The sequence below is a fragment of the Lepisma saccharinum genome, chromosome 26, assembly GCF_977018435.1.
Source record: "Lepisma saccharinum chromosome 26, izLepSacc3.1, whole genome shotgun sequence".
NCBI classification, from domain to species: domain Eukaryota; kingdom Metazoa; phylum Arthropoda; class Insecta; order Zygentoma; family Lepismatidae; genus Lepisma; species Lepisma saccharinum.
Window position 1 is genome coordinate 26,275,853 of NC_139254.1, and position 20,461 is coordinate 26,296,313.

The window sequence follows — 20,461 nt, forward strand, 5'->3', positions numbered from 1 at the left end:
ATGTCATCATGCAAATTCCCTCCGCACCTGCGCCAGATATCAACAGCTCCCAAGTTTTGTGAAGGAAGGGGAGTTTAATTGCTTCGGCCGGGGGTGGAATATACTGTAGGCACTATGATTAAATATTGTGCGTTTTTTGAAGGTGATATACATATCTGTATCATCTAAAATAGTATGGGGTGTGTAATGGATAATTTCAGTTTCAGTCAATTAACACTAAAAAATGTAGTATTTGTGTAGTATATGATATTTATAAATGAATGAGCACCCGCCACCCCACACACACATATAATTTACCTTCATTTAATATTTTTTTAAAAATGGACTTGGTTTACAAAGCCTACCCTGATAACCCTTGAGCCCCTGTGAAGCGTGCTCAATCCTAGCTACGGGCCTGCTTTTCACCCTTTAGCGCATGCACCTTCACGTCTGATAATGAGTCGATTGTTGTTCCTTGTAGACGAAGGATGACGCTTGTCAACCATGTGCTTCTTTTTAATGGCATTGCTTTATACAATATTTTATAGCACAGGGAAACTTATATATTGAATGTCCCTAGTATAATGTGGGAAAATGTAAAATACGGAAATGTAAAATTGGGGTTCCACTGTATTACCATCAATGTTGCTATATCATTTAATGAAAATATACATTGTAACTTACTCTCAAGGCAATATGGAGGGTAATATCCATTGTTGCACCCGCTTAGGCATACTCCAGTATACTTATCGCAGTCAAGTCCCAGACAATGGCCACAGGTTTCTGTACAACCAGCACCATATTTCCCCAACTTGCAATCTATAATGAAATGAAAGACAATTTCTAAAAAAAATCAGCTGACAGTATATGTATACTCAGTATATTTAATTACATTTCCAATTATATTGATGGAGATGTCTTTTGCATCAACCTAACACAATAAAATAATTACAATTTGTACAGAGACTCATAATCGTTTGTACTAAATACCTATTCATAAGGAGTGAATAAATTTTAAAGATGAATCGATTTCTAACATAGCCCTTGAAGCACATAATAATTGTCTACTATAATTAAGTACAAAAATATGGCAAATACAATCACATTCAATTAAAAACCATCCATGCAAATGCAGAGAATGTTAAAGTTAAGATGAATGATATATGGGTGTAAAAATTGGGACCACTTTGATACTGAAGAACTCAAATAGTTCTAAACAGAAGAAAGCTATTTCTAGTGACTTAAGGTAAAATAAAAAATAAATTTAAAAAAACTGCAGTGTGTATTACGCGGTCCAGGATACATGGTAGTTGTACAGTTAAATTACTGCAAACACAGTAGAGGTTTCAAAATAAATGTTGAGCTACTGAAAGGAATAGATAGAATAATACTGATGAATTCCAGTATATCAGTTTACATATCTACCCTCACAATGCAGGGGGAAGGGAGTGAGATTTAGGGGATCCAGAAGGTTATTAGTCATGATCTTTTTTTTTTAAACATAGCAATTAAATAGTCGTATCGCTTTAATATAAACATTTGACTTACAAAATATTGCCTATTCTCTCTCTCTCTCTCTCTCTCTCTCTCTCACTCTCTCAATCTAATTGCAGTCAGGCAAAAATCAATAAACTCATTCTAGTCACAAGATGCTACAATGCAATGCAAACTCGGAATGACTTCAGAAGAACAACTCATGGGAAGAGAGGCTTTTGTTGTTTCATGGTGGTGAACTTGCAAAATGTATCAACAATCAACAATCTCAAACACTGGTTCTTGGTTACCAGTGAGGTTAAATTGGCAATTAACATCCAAAGTTTCGAGCACATACATTGGCCTCATCATCTCAAGACCAGTATAAGGTTAAATATATGAGTAAGATGGAGCAGAGCTTAAACTTTGTCCTGTGATTGGTTTTCTCTGAATCCAATGTTTTATTGGCGGATGTCAATGATTGGATAGGTAACACAAGTTAATTTCTTGAGATAAATAAATAAATTAATTTTTTTTTGTAAAAATTGTGCACATTGTTTTTCATCACTTGTGAACAATTGTGCACAAAACTGGGGCATTTGTTCAAATTTGCACAATCGTTAGCTCAAGTTCTTTATGTGAGAATAACTGACAATTGCCTGCAAATGTGAATTTTGATTAAAATAGTATTAATAGTTTGTGTAGCATTAGTGCACCTTTATGTATGAACTGAAATGCTAATACAGTATAACTTTGCATTGGAAGAAGAATATTGAATGTTTGATTCAGTGGGTTGGTAGGCCTTGGCCCTCGAGGGCTGTGACAAAAATAAATGCATCTCAAGTTGAAAGGTATTATCTTCAATTCCTATGGTATTATTTGTATAAAAAATTAATGCATTATCTAATTCATTATGGGGAGGGAGAGGAATTCTTTGCCTAGACTGTGAAATACATTACAAAATGACCATGAAAAAAATACTTTGTTTTTGCTACACTTTGGGTGTAAAAGTTCAGATGATATGGATGCAAATAAACACAAATTGTTGTATGTGGAAAATAGTACATTACCTTTTTGACACAAAATTCCTTCAATTCCAGGAGCACAGGTACAGCCAAAGCTTGGTTTACAAAGAATCATGCCTTTGCACTTGTATTTTGTCATTGAGCATATTCCTCCACAGTCTCCTCCATACCTATTCTCTCCACAACCTGGAAATGTAAATCGTGAATGGCAACAGGAGTATCAATCGTGCATGGATAACTTAAAATGAGTTTCAAGCATTATGGAACCACTACTACCATGCATTGCTTTACTTTCAACTGTACAATAAAATGAATAGAATATTCAAATATTCATAATTAAAAGTGTTAAAGCAGTATATTAACTACAATACCATTGTGAATATTTGTGGCAATAACAATGTCTCTTCACAATCATAATTGTTCATTTTGACTTTCATTTCATTAGGTCAGTACCTCAGTCAGAGTCACTGGGGGACATGTGAGAGCGAGTGTCAAGCAATTGGGACTCAACATGATACGAAATGTGAGAGTAACATTTTTCTAACATAAATCAATACTAAAAATGAAATATATTTACCTAAATAAAATTATGTATTGAGTATTGACTACATCTTCCTTAATTGTTTCAAAAGAAGAACACAATTTTGAAATATTTGCATGTTGTTATTCACAACTAAAATCAGCAACCACTCCTACTGCTATAATGTTAATATACTATTATCACTAATAACAAAATATCAGACATATTCACACCTGTTTCACAATGCATCCCAGTAAAGCCTGGAGGACATTTGCATATTTGTTTCTCATTGTCGTACTTCCCACCATTTGCACAACTAATTTGCAATGTAGAGACTTCAGGTGCTACAAAGAATGAAATACAAATATTAATAATATTGTTAAATTTTTTATTTAAGTTATGTATCTTAACCAATTACAAAGAGAACAATAGAATTGTGTTCATGCTTCTAGAAATACTATTATAGTTCAATATATTGGTTAAAGAGTATAAATTAGAAAGTTTACTTTGCAAAAAGACAAATTTGTAAAAAGAGTTAGAATAAATTCTAGAAGGAGGCTCTGGCATCTACACCTATGGCAGCTATTTGTGTGTTGTTCTGTGTTTTGTCTTCATGTGTACTGAGTGCCCCTTTACAGCCTCAGCTTTTTACCCAAGTAAGAATTCTTTATTCCTTTGACATTTCAGTCATGTTATATTAGTTATATTTTAGTTGTGCAGTGGTAGCTTCATTGCCTTGTAATCAAGGGGTCCGAGGATAGATTCCCTGTGGAGGCACATAGTTGTTCAGATCCCACTTTAAACTGTAGTTCGTCCCGATTAGCCTTACAAGATAGCCTAAGTGCTATTGAAGTAATCTTTATAGAGATTCAAAGGCACTCATATGATGCAGATCTCATTGACGAATCTCAAGAAGTGTAGATTAAGACATTTTTGGAAGTATTAGGACTGATTTGTGAATGTAGGTAGGATAGTTTTCTACAACATCTCCACACCAAAATAATACTGACACCACAAAATGGAGGAGAAACGAAGTTGGAAATGTAATTTCGAAAATTTCTTAATGGCTCTCTTTAATATTGGTGCAAGTTCATCACATGCAGCAACAATAAAAAACCTACAAATATACATCTTTATTTAAATGACTACCTAAATACTTTACCACACTTAATTGTGCAACACAGAAACTTAACTCTTTCACTGGATTTGATGTGATATCATGCTGGAGCAAGCACATCATTTGCATGAGGGTGCCTTGAATGAACCTCTGATTAATGTGCCTTTTCTGAATGTTCATGCTACATAATAACTGAACATGCTATTATGAAATCGTCCCTACCGAGCTCGGTGGCAGAGGGGTTAGCACAGCATTCTATGATGCCAGGAGTCCCAGGTTCGAGTCTCAGCTTGATATGAATGTCCTTTGTGAGTGTCTCTTCATCAGTTCCATCATATTATCAATCATGCTCATCATTGTAATTAGTCAAAAATTACAGAAAAGCAAAGCTAAATAATAAAATCATACAAAAACAAATTGTTCTTGTATGTGGGTCTGTTCTCGGAGTTATCCTAAAATTGACTCAGAGTTACAATATTCAAGTAAAGGAAAGAGGATACATCTCTGAGATAATGTATAGAGTGGTCAAAATATGGCAATTAGAAATGTGCTACTTGCTTTGTACTGGGGCACTATGCCTAATTTGTGTTTATGGGTGTTAACACAAAGAAAATATTGGGCATTTCGTAATGTTCTTGGGGGTTTGGAAAATTAATTACAAGAAGAGTTTAAAGCATAAATGTTTAAGAAGAACCCTCCACACAGTTGTTTTTGACATATCCAGTTCTGTAGCTGCATGCGCAAGTAATTTCATGTCTTCCCATGCAGAGTAAATTGCACAGGTATTTAATTAATTGTCCACTGCATGACATGACCAGTGACTTTTAAAGTTGTTCAGCACAATCAGTCTAGACAAGAGAGCCTTTGGTCTTCATAATGATTCTCACTTTTGAAATGCAAAAGTAGATGCATATTTAGACATTCGCTTAAAAAAAGAATGTACAGAATGGAGATTATATGTTTATAGCCATAAAAATTATAACAAAATGGTGCAAAAATGCACTAAATTATAAGATATTTATAGATATGTCCGATCGGTAAAATTATCTTTAATATTAACGATAAACTGATATGCTTATATCGGCTGATGCTGACAGAGTACAGATAAATCGAACCCATCCCTAAGAATCTGTTAGAAAGTCGATCTATCAAATGTGTATAAAATAGTAAAACATCTTCCATCCAGTTGCTTCAAGAAATATATTGAACTGAATGAAGTAGAAATGCATTCTCAGTTTTCTGAAAATTAATAAGTTGATAAGGTCTCCCTGATGGCATAGTGGTATAACCAGAGACGCTTGTAATCACAGGATCTCAGGTTTAATACTCAGTGGACGCTTGTTCAGATCCTACTTTAAACTGTAGATCAAATACTGATTAGCCTATCTGTGCATGAAGTGGACTTTAAATAAAAACTCAAAACTCACTAAATGTTATGTCGAATTAGCAACCATCAATGTACAGAATAGGAAATTAAATTCATTAATATTGGTCGATAATTTCTGTTGACTCACAGCTATTTAATTGATTGTGATGAAAAATTCATGCAAGGAAACATTTTCATCCTTGTGGATGATTTGGTTTGATTTGAATTTTAAGTCCACTTTATGCACAGCAAGGTGTGACATGGTTGCGGCATTCAAACAAAGTGGTAAAATTTTGGAAGCCAAACAAAAAGAAACTCACAATAGGTTTTCTTTAATCATTAAGCCCACGACCACCTCACATCAGCATTGGCCAAAATCAGAGCAAATTAAAAAAGGTTAAATGTCTTAATGCTAGACCTTGGGAGAAAATACACAAACCTGCAACCTTTTTCCCTTTTCACTCAAAAAACATCATGTATTACCTCTGTGGCAAAATCATCATTCATTCGAAATATAATATCCAGTTATAACCACAGAGATATCAAGTTTTGGCCCCCTTATGCTGACTCACAAAATATCGTGGATCTCGAGCACCTGATCCCAAGCAAACAGTATTCTTCCCCTTTCTTTAGCAGTCGCGATTAGCTATCGGTTTCCATATTCGTGGTCGTCTAGCCACGAAAACGGATCCAATCTCAACATGTACAAAACAGGATGATTTATAGTTACTATTTTATCTTAATCCAATACGTAATGTAGCTCTTTTCCCTCATTATTGCTTCAGTAAGATATATGTCAAAAAACAATAGATATATGGAATGATTGATCAACAAATAAGACCAGTTAGAAAACGTCGGAACTTCAATTTGTGGCAATTTATTATAATAATCTAATTTCCATATAATTCGTAACTTTCCCCAAACCACTGACAAATACGTCTTCACAAATATAACTGTACATAGAAAATAGTAAAATGCACATGCGTAATAAATAATTCATTTACCATACGTACCCTTAAAAGAGAATATGAAGATAAACACACATATTAAATAGATTTCTGGCATGGCACGGGTTTAGGTGATCAGAAAGCCTTGATTCAAACTATTCCAGAAAATCATAGTAAGCTAAAACAGACCGGTCATTAACACAAACCAAAATGAATTATATAAATATACTTAATTATTCCATGTCGAAACCAGCAGTCAAAAAAGCACAGTCAAATCCATGTGTAGACCAGGGTCCAATCACCTTTGCCAGTGTGTGAACAAGGAGAAGAGAGCTCCTTTCGTATGTATGCCACAACTGCCACTGCTTTTCTCTCGGATGAAAACCTCACCCGCAGCCGTGGCTTTCTCCGCTGAGTTACAATGTTCTCCCACTAGAGGAAGCAGCATTGCCAGTTTTACCTGTCCGACGTCGAGAGCCAAGCATCTGGTACACTCTGACGCAAAACTCCTTGTGAATTCAATGAGGAGAATGTGGTGGAGCTTTTAAAATGATAATTGCTATAAGTAAACATGACAAAGGCTAATCAGAACTGGACCTACAGGTTAAAGTGGGATTCAAACCAGAGTGTGCCTCCACCATGTATCGAACCTGGGACTCCTTGTTTACAAAGCAATGATGTTACAACTATGCCGTTGGAAAGGACCAATTACATGGATGAGAGCAAGCTATAGCACTTGCTGTGCCCACATACAACTTATGCATTCAATAGTCATTAGTATATGCCCAAACTAGCCAGAAACATCACTGGTTACTTTTCCTTGAATTTCGTTGCTGACCAGCATTACAAATCTGCCAGATTAGTGATATTCCTCTTAAGTTGGCATCTGTGGTTAGGGGGAATGCCAAATCACCATTCACCTTCTCGGAATTCTGGTTTTGGACATTTCTATGACATCAGACATGTTGAAGGCTGAAATGACCCAAAAACCTTATAAGTCATCCCAGTGCAGAATTCAAGCACATATGGTCTGTAGCGATTAGATAATTGCCTTATTAAAAATCTACCCACCACAGCTTCACTCTCCCCTTTGTTGGGCGATTGAAGTATTTAAGTCACCATGAAATGAGTAGGAATTCAGTTACGTAATGTTTACTTTCTGCTTCCGGAAGAATGCCGGTAGAGGTCTCGCTCTGCCGATGTTATGAGCGCACTTTCACTTCTCACGATTAAGCTGTCCTTGTAAAGACAGAAAAAAGAAGCTACAAGCCTGAGGAATCAACTTCTACACGTATGACGATAAATGTGATGAAAAGAGAAGAAAGTGAGACTAAATATCGAGAAGAAAATTCAGTCTAATCTATCTCACTAATCAATCACTTTGATAAATGTCCTCGGTTAAATATGAAGTCCCGACTGGCACATCATTTTATATATATACTTGTCAGAATTCAAATCAATGAAATAGCAAAGTAGGATGCTACGGTTCTATGATGAAAATAAATTTCAACTTACATATGCTGATGAATAGTGTTTATGCTCAAACAATTATAAATATTTTTATGCAAATTATATTGATAAAGAACAAGAAATAACAAAAGTTACAACAGCATCAAATTATGCATTTGTTGACAAGAACATTTATAACATATAAATGTTATTTATAAGAAGAAAATATTTCTCTATTATCTCCTTTTGAGATAGAGTAAGTCTTTGTTTTTTATAATTTAGCATGCATCCATTCTACAACTGAGTATATTCAACATGCCAATTTCTTCATCCAGATTTTCTACAATCCTGATCTTCAGTTTTCAAAACTCAGCATCTGGCTAAATCATATCCAAATGTAGAACATATGTGTGTCACTTTATGTAACTTTCCTCAAAGCATTTATTTGAGGAATTGTAGCATTTATAAGCTTTCTTGTTAAGAAAGATGAAAGCAGATACCTATTAACAGCTTCAAATTCAACATGGCATATTTTATACATATGAGTGACATTCCACAACTTTCGAATCTTTTGAAAGATTATATCATAATCAAAGTTCATTCAAGATTCATAAAAGGCTTCTATATAGCTTAAACATCCAAGTTATTATAAAATTGCAAAGTTTAATGCTTTAAAATGAACAATTTTTGTACAAATATATATCCATCCCATATTGCTATATCTGTAGTTATCTTTGTTTCATCTTGAGATTTCCAAAGTCACAGACAACTAGTATCAGAGCAACTAGTTCAAGCCAGATTTTTTAGTAGGTGTTATTTTCAATTGTTTATTATTATAACTATTTCACAAATGAGGAACTCTGAACTTAACCTAACCATTTTCAAATGTTGTTATGACAATGTATTAATTTTATTGTCATACAAGAAGCTTTCAAAGTACCTGCCTGGTGTTCCCTCCCCTTTTGTTATGCAAGAGGCAAGGCACAAAAGACTGGCTAGCGAATGCATTCGCTTGAGCAGCCTGTCTTTTCCAACTCATGTGGAATTTGCCGAAGTACGTAATGGGGAAGGAAGACAGTTAACATGGGTTCTAGTCAAAATCAAATTTCTGTTTCTTTTTATTGTGCTTCCCGATTTTGTTAGAATTTTCAGATTGCTATAGATATTTGCACATGTACTCCGAAGCTATCTACACTAATGGATAGATTTTACAGTTTGTATATTTTGATGACTTTTATACATGATGGGAGTGTGTGTTATGAGTGTAAGTATGCTTGAATTTCCTTTCTCAGCAATTTTGTACATAGATCAACTTTAATGTTTTTGGCCTTTGTGAGAAACGTGGTGTAAATGAGTGAGTGAAAGTTTGGGATGTGATTATTAGCAATGGAATTACGATCTATATATATCTGTATTTATTTGCTGGCAGCTTACAAAAAAGTATAAAAGAGAACGGGGATTATATGAATATTTTGGGACTGAGATTAAAGTGTTTTTTTGCGTAGGCAATTCTACTACTGATGAGTCCTTTTTTGTGTAAAATATTAACGTAAGAATTGTAAACTGTAATTAGGACCACTATTGTTATTAGTCAGAATACTCTGTAAAATATCTGGAGAGGATGAATTGACAAAGAATCAACCTACAGGGTTCTAATGAATTGGTGTAAAGAAATCCTACTATTGTTATTATATTTGTGTTATCTGCATTCATAGTTAAAATAAAAGACAGTTAACTTTGGATATTTTTTCCTTTGAATCAAATAATGAACTCTTCAGCTTAGAAATTAGAAAGTCAAAATAATTAAGGAAGTAGAATAGGGGAGTGGGTTAATAGGATTAATTTGTGCATATTATGGAGGTACGTAAATTTGTCAGAAGGGAGAACTAGAAGATTCCCCCAACTTTCCGACAATTTTGCATTAAGGCAGATGTATTCATTCGATCAATTGGGTTCTTTTCACCAGTGAGTGAACAATATCTTGACAGAGGCCTCGTAAGGGTTAATCAGTAGGCACACAGCATAAGGAGTGTATTAGTTTTCTTGATAAATCACTTCCGCAAATGAAGATGTATGAAGTTATATAAATATAGGTAGCATTGTTACGTAAACGTCATATATATTAGTAGTTCTGTAATAGGTGGTATGTATTTTTACAACAAAGGAAGATTGTACTTCATTGCAAAAACTAGATATCAGAATCAACAAGACTACTCACTCACTACAAAAATCGTAGCATAGCTATAAGACTAGAATCTCGTTACACAAATATGCTACCAGAGCATAAAACAAAAGAAATCGTTACAGGTCCCCTCTCCTCAAAAATTAGAAATAGTAGCATAAATTGTACTCCCTCTGTCCCATAATCCGGTACATTTTTGTTTGTTGTGTCATTATAATTGTCCGATATTCAAACTGTGACATTGGTGTATACAGAAGAAGAACATGAAACACGGGAATGAGTCATACAACTTTATTCCTCAAGGATCAGTACAAATTGTGTTTTCCATCTGCCTCTTCGTCTGTCATTCCTGTACTACCATTTTGGCATACCGACTATAATTATGGGACAGAAGGAGTAGTAAAATTACAGATCTGTTATAGGTTTGATTCCCACCACTGGGAAAATAAATTTCACCTGAAGATGAGAGAAGAGATGCTCTCTCAAAACTTAGTCTTAAAATAAATATAGTTTAAAATCACTAGACAATGGATAATGTTCAACTAACACTGCATGCTAAACCAAACTTCCTCCTTGTAAACATGCTCTTTCACTTGCAGTGGGGGTCGACATAAAACCTTCCTTTGGTAATTTGTGGGGATTCCTTGATGGCACTAAAATCTGGGCCTGTCCTGTCCTATCGTAATGTGAAGATTTTGATAAGCATTGTCAACATGACAACATAAGAAATCTCTGATCTATGATGTGGGGTTGCATATATCTCATATATCTGACATATCTCACAGCCACAGAATGAGAAGCCTGGTTGAGCACTTTGGCTGTTATGTCAATTGAAAAAAAAAGACAAGAAAAACAACAACAACAAAAAAAAATTTGAAGAAAGATTTTGTAAAAATGTGACCTACAAATTCACCCAAAAGAAGTGAAGAATGGAGTTTATGTTCAAGTAAATGATTTAAGGTAAGATGTTACTTATAGATTATCTTATACCTGCATGTAATAGATTATGTCCATTATGATTCGATTTCGATGTAACCACTTCAAAAATTCCAATACATGAAGGAGGAAGAGCCCACACCCAATGGAAAGCTTTTCTTTTTAAATTCAAACTATAACTTAGATAGCCATAGTCTTGGATTTAGCACTCACCACTGACATATGTGTAATGATCTTCAATTAGGCAAAACGTTAACGAACAAAACAACATTTATTTTAAATTATAACTTCATGTTATATAAACTACATGAAAGACATTCAACAAAGACAAAAGACAATCTCTTTTCAACACGACTAGTTCACAGTATCTCTTCTAAAATCTTTTATCTTTTTCTTAACTTCTATCAATTCTCCCCCTCTAACAAAAAAAATCATTCATAGGTCTTGTTACCAAAGGTAAGCTGTAGTCTATCCGGCTCCTTCTTAGATCTAGAAGATCTTCGAAATTCTCTGTTTTCTATGTTCCTCGCTTCTGTAGGTACAGCTGCCTCTGGTTCCCCATGTCCTGGTGCTGTCTCTGTATACATTGGAAACGTCCAAAAGTCATCCAACTCCTCTTCTTTCTTCTCAACCTCCAATCTCTGACCTTTATAGTTGTTCTTAAGCTTTCCCACTTGATGTCTGTGCCCTCTTTTTGTAAATCCATTTCTAAGTTTCACTTCTAAAAGTCTTGCTCCTACTCTCTTAATCACCTGAGCTTTTATAAACTTAGGCACTAAGGATGGAAAATTTTTTACCCAAACTATCTCTCCTGATCTTGGCATCCAAGATTCTGCCTCATATTTATTATTTTCTACCTTTTCATCTATTTGGCAATTTGGTAAGTTGAATATACTTCTCGGCTGATAACTCATAATTCTTTCTGCTGGAGGCATTCCTAATCATTGCCACTTCGAAAATCTTAGATAGTATAACATACTATCTATAATTTTTGTCCAGTCAATTCTACGTCCCTCATTTCTACTTTGAAAATATTTCTTTCTTAATAAGCCTTTAACTGTCTGCACCCACCTTTCCGCTAAACCATTACTTTCCGGATTCCAAGGCGGTGAATGTATCAATCTTATTCCATGCTTTTCACAGAATTTCTCAAATTGATTACTCCTAAAAGGCGGTCCATTATCTGACACAATAACAGATGGATAACCAAATATCTGGAAATTTCTGTTTAAACATTCTATAGTTTCTTCTCCTGTTGTCGATCGCACCTGCCATATTTCTGTCCATCTAGAGCAACTATCAATGAATAGCAAAAATTTCCTTCCTCCGTATTCAAAAAAATCAACATGTATTCTTTCAAAAGGAATATCTGTTTGTTTCCATCCGACATATTTGTTTTTGGATGTACTTCTTTGAAAACTATTGCATTCTACACATTGATTTCCCAACCTTTCAAGATCCTCGTCTATTAAAGGCCACCAGTAGAATTCTCTAGCCATCATCTTCATTTTAGGTGTACCTACATGTTCTGCATGTAACAGCTTCAACACTGTTTCCCTGCATTCTTTAGGAATTATTATACGTCTTCCCCACATAAGGCATCCTTTGTTCATGGTTATTTCATTCTTCCTTCTGTAATAATGTAAGACAATGGTATTTTGAAACTCTTTTGGAAGTGAATTAGGTCACCCAACATCAACCCATTGTACAACTTTTTGTAAAATGTCATCTTCTTTCGTCTTCTTTACTATGTTATCTAACAATAGAGGTTCAATTTCAAAGGTGTCAATATAATTTAAAGATTCCTCAGCATCCCCTGTGTCTTCCTCTATTGGCAATCTAGATAAAAAATCTGCTACATCTACACGTTTTGTGTAAACAATAGTGTATGAGTATTGTGATAATAACAAGGCCCATCTCTGTAAACGTGAACAAGCTAATGATGGAATTGCTGCTGCTTCTCCAAAAATATATTTTACAGGTAAAGAATCACTATAGACTATGAAATGCTTTCCATAAAGATATTTATGAAATTTCTTAATGCCCGTCACTAAAGCTAACGCTTCCCTTTCAAATTGGCTGTAATTTCTCTCTGAAGGCGCTAGTGTCGCCGAAGTGCAGGCAATTGTTTTCAATTCACCCTCAATCTTATTACACAACTGAGCCCCAACTCCTACACCACTTCCATCTACAATCAATACAATATCTTGATCTGGGTTGTATGGAGTTAATATCTCAGCTTTTCGCAATGCTTCTTTGGATTCAAGAAATTCCGCTTTATGTCGATCTGTCCACGACCACACTGCTCCTTTCTTTAGCAATTCATAAAGATGTGTTATCTTCATAGCGAACTTTGGCATGCTCCTATGATAAAATGAAATCATTCCTAAATATGACTTCAATTCTTTAACGTTTGTTGGCTCTGGACAATTCAATATTGCTGTCTTATTCTTGATTAAAGGTTGAAAACCATTACTAGATATCCTGTAACCTAAATAGTCTACCTCTTTTTTGAAGAACTGACATTTATCGAGATTAACTTTTATATTGTAATATGTCAATCTATCCAAAACTAGTTTTGTGTTCTTGAAACATTCTTCTTCTCCACGGCCTGTTATAATTAAATCATCCAGGTAGCATTTGGCAAATGTATAATCAAACAGTACTTGATCCATTGTTCTTTGGAAAATCTGTGCACTGCAGCTTAAACCCATTGGTAACCTGTTATAAGTGAACAATCCCCATTTAGTATTGAGCACCAATAACTTTTTAGCACTCTCATCGAGTAATAGTTGAAGATATGCTTTGGTCAGGTCCAACACTACATATGTGTCTGCATTCACTAAAGAATTAAGTAAATCATCCACTCGTGGCAAAGGATAAGTTACTTTTTCTACCACTTTATTGACGGTTACCTTAAAATCAGAACACAGCCGGAGATCACCATTATTTTTCTTTACTACCACTAAAGGTGTACCCCAATCAGAATACTGAATAGGTGACAAAACTCCCAATTGAACTAAATTATCCAATTCAGCCTTTACTTTCGGTTGTAAACTGTATGGAACTTCGTATGCTTTCTTGAATATTGGAACTGCTCCCTCCTTGATTGGTATTGTAGCTTTAAATTGCTTAATAGGCTCACAAATATTACCAGAAAAAACTTATCTGTACTTATTTATTAAGTATTCAACTTTCTGATTAGTAAAACTTAGTTGCTTCGATACTGTTAACAAACAACTGTCCCTAGAAATCGTTAACTGAAACCAAGATTTCCATTCTGGCCATAATTTATCCAACCAGGTCCTTCCTAAAATAGGGGTTTTCAATTTATTTCGGGAAATGTACAAGGGCATTTTTAATCCTCCATTTTCTAACTGCACATCCAGCATAACTCTCCCTAATATTGGTAGTGGTCTCCCATCTGCATTCCGTAAAGTGAGAACACTCTTTATAACTGGAATGTTCCTAAAATTCGTTGTATGGAATTCCTCATCCCAAACAGATACTGCTGCACCCGTATCCACTTCGAATTGGACCTGTTTGCCATTGCACATCAACCTAACTAAACAATTATCAGCTTCACTTCCAGAGCTACTCATTTCAACATCCGATTTTTGTACATATAATTGATTCTTATGTACATTATTCTCATGTGAAGGTTCACTTGAATTCTCATTAAGACTCCTTAAGTCTAACCTACTTTTCTTATTACCGTACACAGGTTGTTTAACTTCCACATGTACGCCGTTTAACAACAAAGGCTTCATAGATGTATCAACATCATGTCTCACCTTAGTTGAAGCTTCCTTCCTAAGAACATTGCTATTTATATTCTTACAGCACTGCTGAAAATGACCTTTTAATCCACATTTAAAACAATGTACATTCCAAGCCGGACATTTGTACTTTTCGTGTACATTATTACACCTTGAACATTTAAAAGCACCTTTCTTACTTTGCTGACTAACTGTTCTATCTTTTTGTAGATGATGTACATTACTAAATACAGTCTTATCTTTTTGATAAAATAACCTTACATCTTGTTCTACCATTTCCATGGTTGATGATAAGGATACTGCTTTCATAAAATCAAGCTCTGGTTCAGCTAATAATTTCTTTCTTGTTACTTCGCTACGTATGCCAAAAACTAATTGGTCTCTCATCATTTCATTAAGAAACGTACCAAATGAACAATTAGCTGCTTGATGCTTCAAACATATTATAAATTCAGATAACGTTTGCCCTTCCTCTTGTCTCAACAAATGAAACTTATACCTTTCAGCTATGACATTTCTTTTAGGCTTAAAATGAGTTAGCAATAAAGAACATAAATCTTCATATGATTTTTGTGAAACTTTTGCTGGTGCCACTAAATCGCTTAGTATATCGTACACTCTTCCGCCAGCTACGGAAATTAATGTACAAACTCTTTTATCTGCTGCAATATTATTTGCCAAACAGAATTGATCAAACCTTTCAATGTATGTTTGAATATTGCCACGTTCCACATCGAACTGTTCAAAAAACTGTACATGATTACTAACCTCCATTATTCATACCTTCTTACTCATAATAAGACTAATCTTCTTATACACATTATTCTTGTTGCCTTCGTTCCATCCCATCCTCGTCGCCAATTGTAATGATCTTCAATTAGGCAAAACGTTAACGAACAAAACAACATTTATTTTAAATTATAACTTCATGTTATATAAACTACATGAAAGACATTCAACAAAGACAAAAGACAATCTCTTTTCAACACGACTAGTTCACAGTATCTCTTCTAAAATCTTTTATCTTTTTCTTAACTTCTATCAATATGGGTACACACAAACACAAACACACACACACATACATACATACATACATACATACATACATACATATAAACATATTAACATTTGCGTGTGCCAAGCAAACTTCATCATGAGTAAAAGTGCTCCGTCAAAATCGACAAAATGTGTGGTAATTAATGAGGGTTAGTGTAAGTGAGGGCAGCATGCGGTAATGTTAGGTGTTCCTTAGGTCGCAGGACACCCCCACAATCTGTTCCGGTAAGTTCTTTCTCAAAAACTGCAAAATAGTGATCATGTGCACTCTCCATATATTTCTTATGGAGAATACTGTTGCCCGCAGATGAACACAAAAGACACCCCCTGCAGCTCACCCAAGGGGTAGTTAGCTTTGCTCACTCCCAAATGGTCACGTAAGAAGGACCAATCTTGATCTGAAAATAAACTAAAAGCGAATTCACCCATAAGCAGAAGAACTGTTGTGAAAAAAAACATTCCCATGTTATCCTTGCGGAGCCACATCAGTTAAGCCTAACGAATGTCAGTGGTATAAATAACAACCAGACACAGACAACCAGAACCGAGTTAGCTTTGTTATTAAACATAACAGTTTTATGAGAAGTCTGATTGACATTCTGAGACCCCCAGAACCGAAATCAATACAGTAGTTCAGTTTTATTTGACAAATACAACTACCACGATACAGCATAACTTTCGGCTAGAGGGGTCTGTGCATTGCTGGGGCATGACGTCATTCTCATTCACTCAGCTGTTACAAAGGACATTCACATAGCGTGACGTCACTCGAAAGTGTGAAGTCCGTTCCAATACTATAGAGTACACCTCAGTTCTTGTAGCACCGGGCAACCTGTGTTTGCGACTGTTTGATTGCAGTTAACGACCGCTCTCCGTCTTTAATCCAGATTTCATCAGTGCACACAACTTGGACTACTGTTGGTGTTCCTTATGGCTCCCAACGGTGGCGCCACACCCAAAAACAAAAATTCAATCCCCAAGCAAAACACCCACTTTGGTTTTGGTGGAAGCCCTGTCCGTCATTCCCCCTCCCCCTCCTCCACCTTCTCCTCTGACATAAAGGTAGCCAAATTCACCCCTACAACAGCCCCAGGACCACTGGAAAAAGTCATTCAACCCCTCACCAGCCAACCCTTCCTCCCAGACACCAGGCACTAACATTCAGACATCAAACTCCAATACAACTGGCGTATCTTCAATAGACAGTGTTCATGTTGCTCAGACTATCAAGTTAGAGATGCACAGAAAACTGGTATTAGAAATTACTACCCTTGTCGCTAAAGAAAAAATAACATATCAGAAGAAACAAAATCCATCCTCCTAGAACTGATGAGCAAATTAGAACAAGTACCAGGTGGTTATAATTAAAGTGATGGTGTTCAGAGTGGTACAGCATGGGCTGTAATGAGAGAGCAATCTGAAACTTCGTAGATATGCTAATGAAGCAATGCGCTCGTGAATTATGCAAAAAAAAAAAAAAAAGTTCCAATTCTCGCCACCAGGGTAAAAAATGGCACTATAAGCAGTCAAAACGTGGTATAGTTACAGGAAAAAGGCAGGAAAGATCAAACACATGAGAACAAATGGTTCTGGCATGTTTATTAGGAACTATGGTTACAAGAACTGTTCAATATGGCTTCCCAATTCAGCAACATGCTGCATTCGTAACACGGCATGGTCGACAGTTGCTCGCAGCATGTCTGTTGAAATCTGAGCAACATATTATTGTTCAGATCAGGCAGAGACCGGACATGTCCCTGATAGACACGATCTATTAAATTTCCCCACAGCCAGAAGTCACATGGATTAAGGTCGGCGGATCTGAAAGGCCATGAATCTGGAAACTGCCTAGAGATGATGCGGTCATTAGTGAAGGTTTCTCGCAGCAAATCTTTCACGTGGCGAGCGACATGTGGTGTTGAACCATCTTGCATGAAAATGGTGGTGTGTTCACAGTTCCGTTCTTGCAAAGCTGGAATCACGTGTTGCACAAGGAGGTCCCTATAATGTGCAGATGTCACTGTACACCTAACAGGCCCTCGAGGTGTCATCTCCTCAAAGAAAAACGGACCAAGAATGAAGGAGCTAGTGAACCCACACCAAGCAGTCACGTAAACTGAGTGCCATGGTTGTTCCTGCACAACATGTGGACGAGTGGAACCCCATATGAGACAGTTCTGATTATTCACTGCACCATCCAGAGTAAAATGCGCCTTGTCAGTCCACAGAATATTCCCCGGCCACATGCCATCCACTTCAATGCGTGCCAAAAACTGATGGGCAAACTCACGGCATTGTGGAATATCTTGGGGTTTCAATGGGTGCACAGTTTGAATCTTGTAGGGATACCAGTGTAAAATGCACTGCAAAACCTTGTGAACTATTGACCAGTGGAGTGAAGATTCACATGCCACAGCTCTAACACTGGTTGCAGAAGTTCAGGAATGTGCTGCACGGTCAGCTACCTACAGCTACAGCAACTTAGTCCACAACTTCCACGAGGATGGGCCGCCTTCCTCTCCCTGGTGCAACACCCAATTCACCTGTTTCCTTGAATTTCTTCATCATCTTCTTCTGCCCATTAATTGACATGGGCCCTCTTCTCAGCCCTTTCTGTTGGCGATATTTTTGCAGTGCAGCATTGCTATTGCTCCTATTCTGGTAAAAAAAAAACTTCACTAGCAGTGCATGGCCTTTCTTCGCAATAGCCATTGCTTTTTACATGGAAAAAAATCAAACTTTTAAAGTTCGGCGAACATTCACATAACTAAAGGAAAAAAGCAACAAGCGTCACCAACAACAACCAGGGAGCTCACACAATGGTTAGGCAATGTCACCGACTTTGACGTCAGAGTTACAGAAAATTCCACGTTTTGACTGCTTACAGCGCCATTTTTTACCCTGGTGGTGTGAATTAGAATTATTATTATTATTATTATTATTTTGCATAATTCACGAGTGCATTGCTTCATTAACATATCTATGAAGTTTCAGACTGCTACTCTCATTACAGCCCATGCTGCACCACTCTGAACATCGTCACTTTAATTATAACCACCTGGTACATGAAGAAACAGTGTCGGAGAACAAATCACTCAACGCCGTAAATAAAATCCTTCAAGAAATATATCACCATGTCCAATCTGCAACCCCTAGAGAAGGCGTATTATACTCCCAGGTTGTATCAACAAAGAAACCTGACAAACAACAACAAATACAGAAAGCCACATCTACCGTAAAGCACACTGTCTTGATGTCTGACAAAGATAGGAAAATGAGTGCTAAGAAGATACAGGAAATTTTGACCACCACAGTAAATCCAGTGAGGGAAAATATCAAAATCAATAACATAAGAATCACAAATCAAATGGTGATAGTGGAAACAGCTTCCAAGGAAGAAGCCGAGAAATTAATTAATAATCAAGATCTTCGTAAACATAACATCCAAGTAGAAAACTCTCGAAAAAAGGAGCCACTTCTTATCATATGACGTTCCGGCCAATAAAGACCCAGAGGAATTTTACACAGAATTTTACAGCCTTAACCTCCAAGAATCTATTCCATATGAAGAATACACAAATGATTTCAATGTGAGATTTAAAACAGGACCCCGTAACAGGAACACAGTACATCTAGTGGTACAAACTACAAGTAAAATTAGAAAAATTCTTCTCCGCACAGAAAAGGTATATTTACCGTTCCTATCTCTTTTTATCAAAGATTATATCGTGGTTGCAGATTGCCTGAAATGTGGAGATCTGTCCCATGTAGCAAAATACTGCAAAAACAAACCCTTGTGCACCCATTGTGGGAATGAGAATCATGAACGCCAAAACTGTGATGATAAGAAAAACAACCAAAAACATGCATTCCATGTAAAAACAGGAACAAAACATGCAATAGTAAAGACAACAAAGACTGCCCAACATACACCCTCATGTGGCAAAGACTAGTGGACTTGACAGACTATGGAGAACACCCCTAAAACAAAAAAGGAAAATAAATCCACCAAGTAGAAGAAAAAGAAACGCTAAGAGAGCGGCAGAATACAGACTAATAGCTGACCGTGCAGCACATGCCTGAACTTCTGCAACCAGTGCTAGAGCTGTGGCATGTGAATCTTCACTCCACTGGTCAATAGTTCACAAGGTTTTGCAGTGCATTTTACACTGGTATCCCTACAAGATTCAAACTGTGCACCCATTGAAACCCCAAGATATTCCACAATGCCGTGAGTTTGCCCATCAGTTTTTGGCACGCATTGAAGTGGATGGCATGTGGCCGGGGAATATTCTGTGGACTGACAAGGCGCATTTTACTCTGGATGGTGCAGTGAATAATCAGAACTGTCTCATATGGGGTTCCACTCGTCCACATGTTGTGCAGGAACAACCATGGCACTCAGTTTACGTGACTGCTTGGTGTGGGTTCACTAGCTCCTTCATTCTTGGTCCGTTTTTCTTTGAGGAGATGACACCTCGAGGGCCTGTTAGGTGTACAGTGACATCTGCACATTATAGGGACCTCCTTGTGCAACACGTGATTCCAGCTTTGCAAGAACGGAACTGTGAACACACCACCATTTTCATGCAAGATGGTGCAACACCCAATTCACCTGTTTCCTTGAATTTC

The 20,461-nt window shown here is 36.4% G+C and overlaps 1 protein-coding gene across 1 annotated transcript in view; it reads right to left on the reverse strand.

Moving 5' to 3' along the window:
* Positions 1–20,461, reverse strand: part of LOC145979600 (uncharacterized) — a 279,253-nt gene that overhangs the window by 111,143 nt on the left and 147,649 nt on the right. Inside the window, exons 16-18 of the mRNA XM_083112566.1 lie at positions 3,231–3,341; positions 2,523–2,663; positions 664–798 (exon numbers count right to left, since the gene is read on the reverse strand). Coding sequence (XP_082968692.1) covers positions 664–798; positions 2,523–2,663; positions 3,231–3,341 — 387 coding nt within the window. The remainder of the gene's footprint in view (positions 1–663; positions 799–2,522; positions 2,664–3,230; positions 3,342–20,461) is intronic.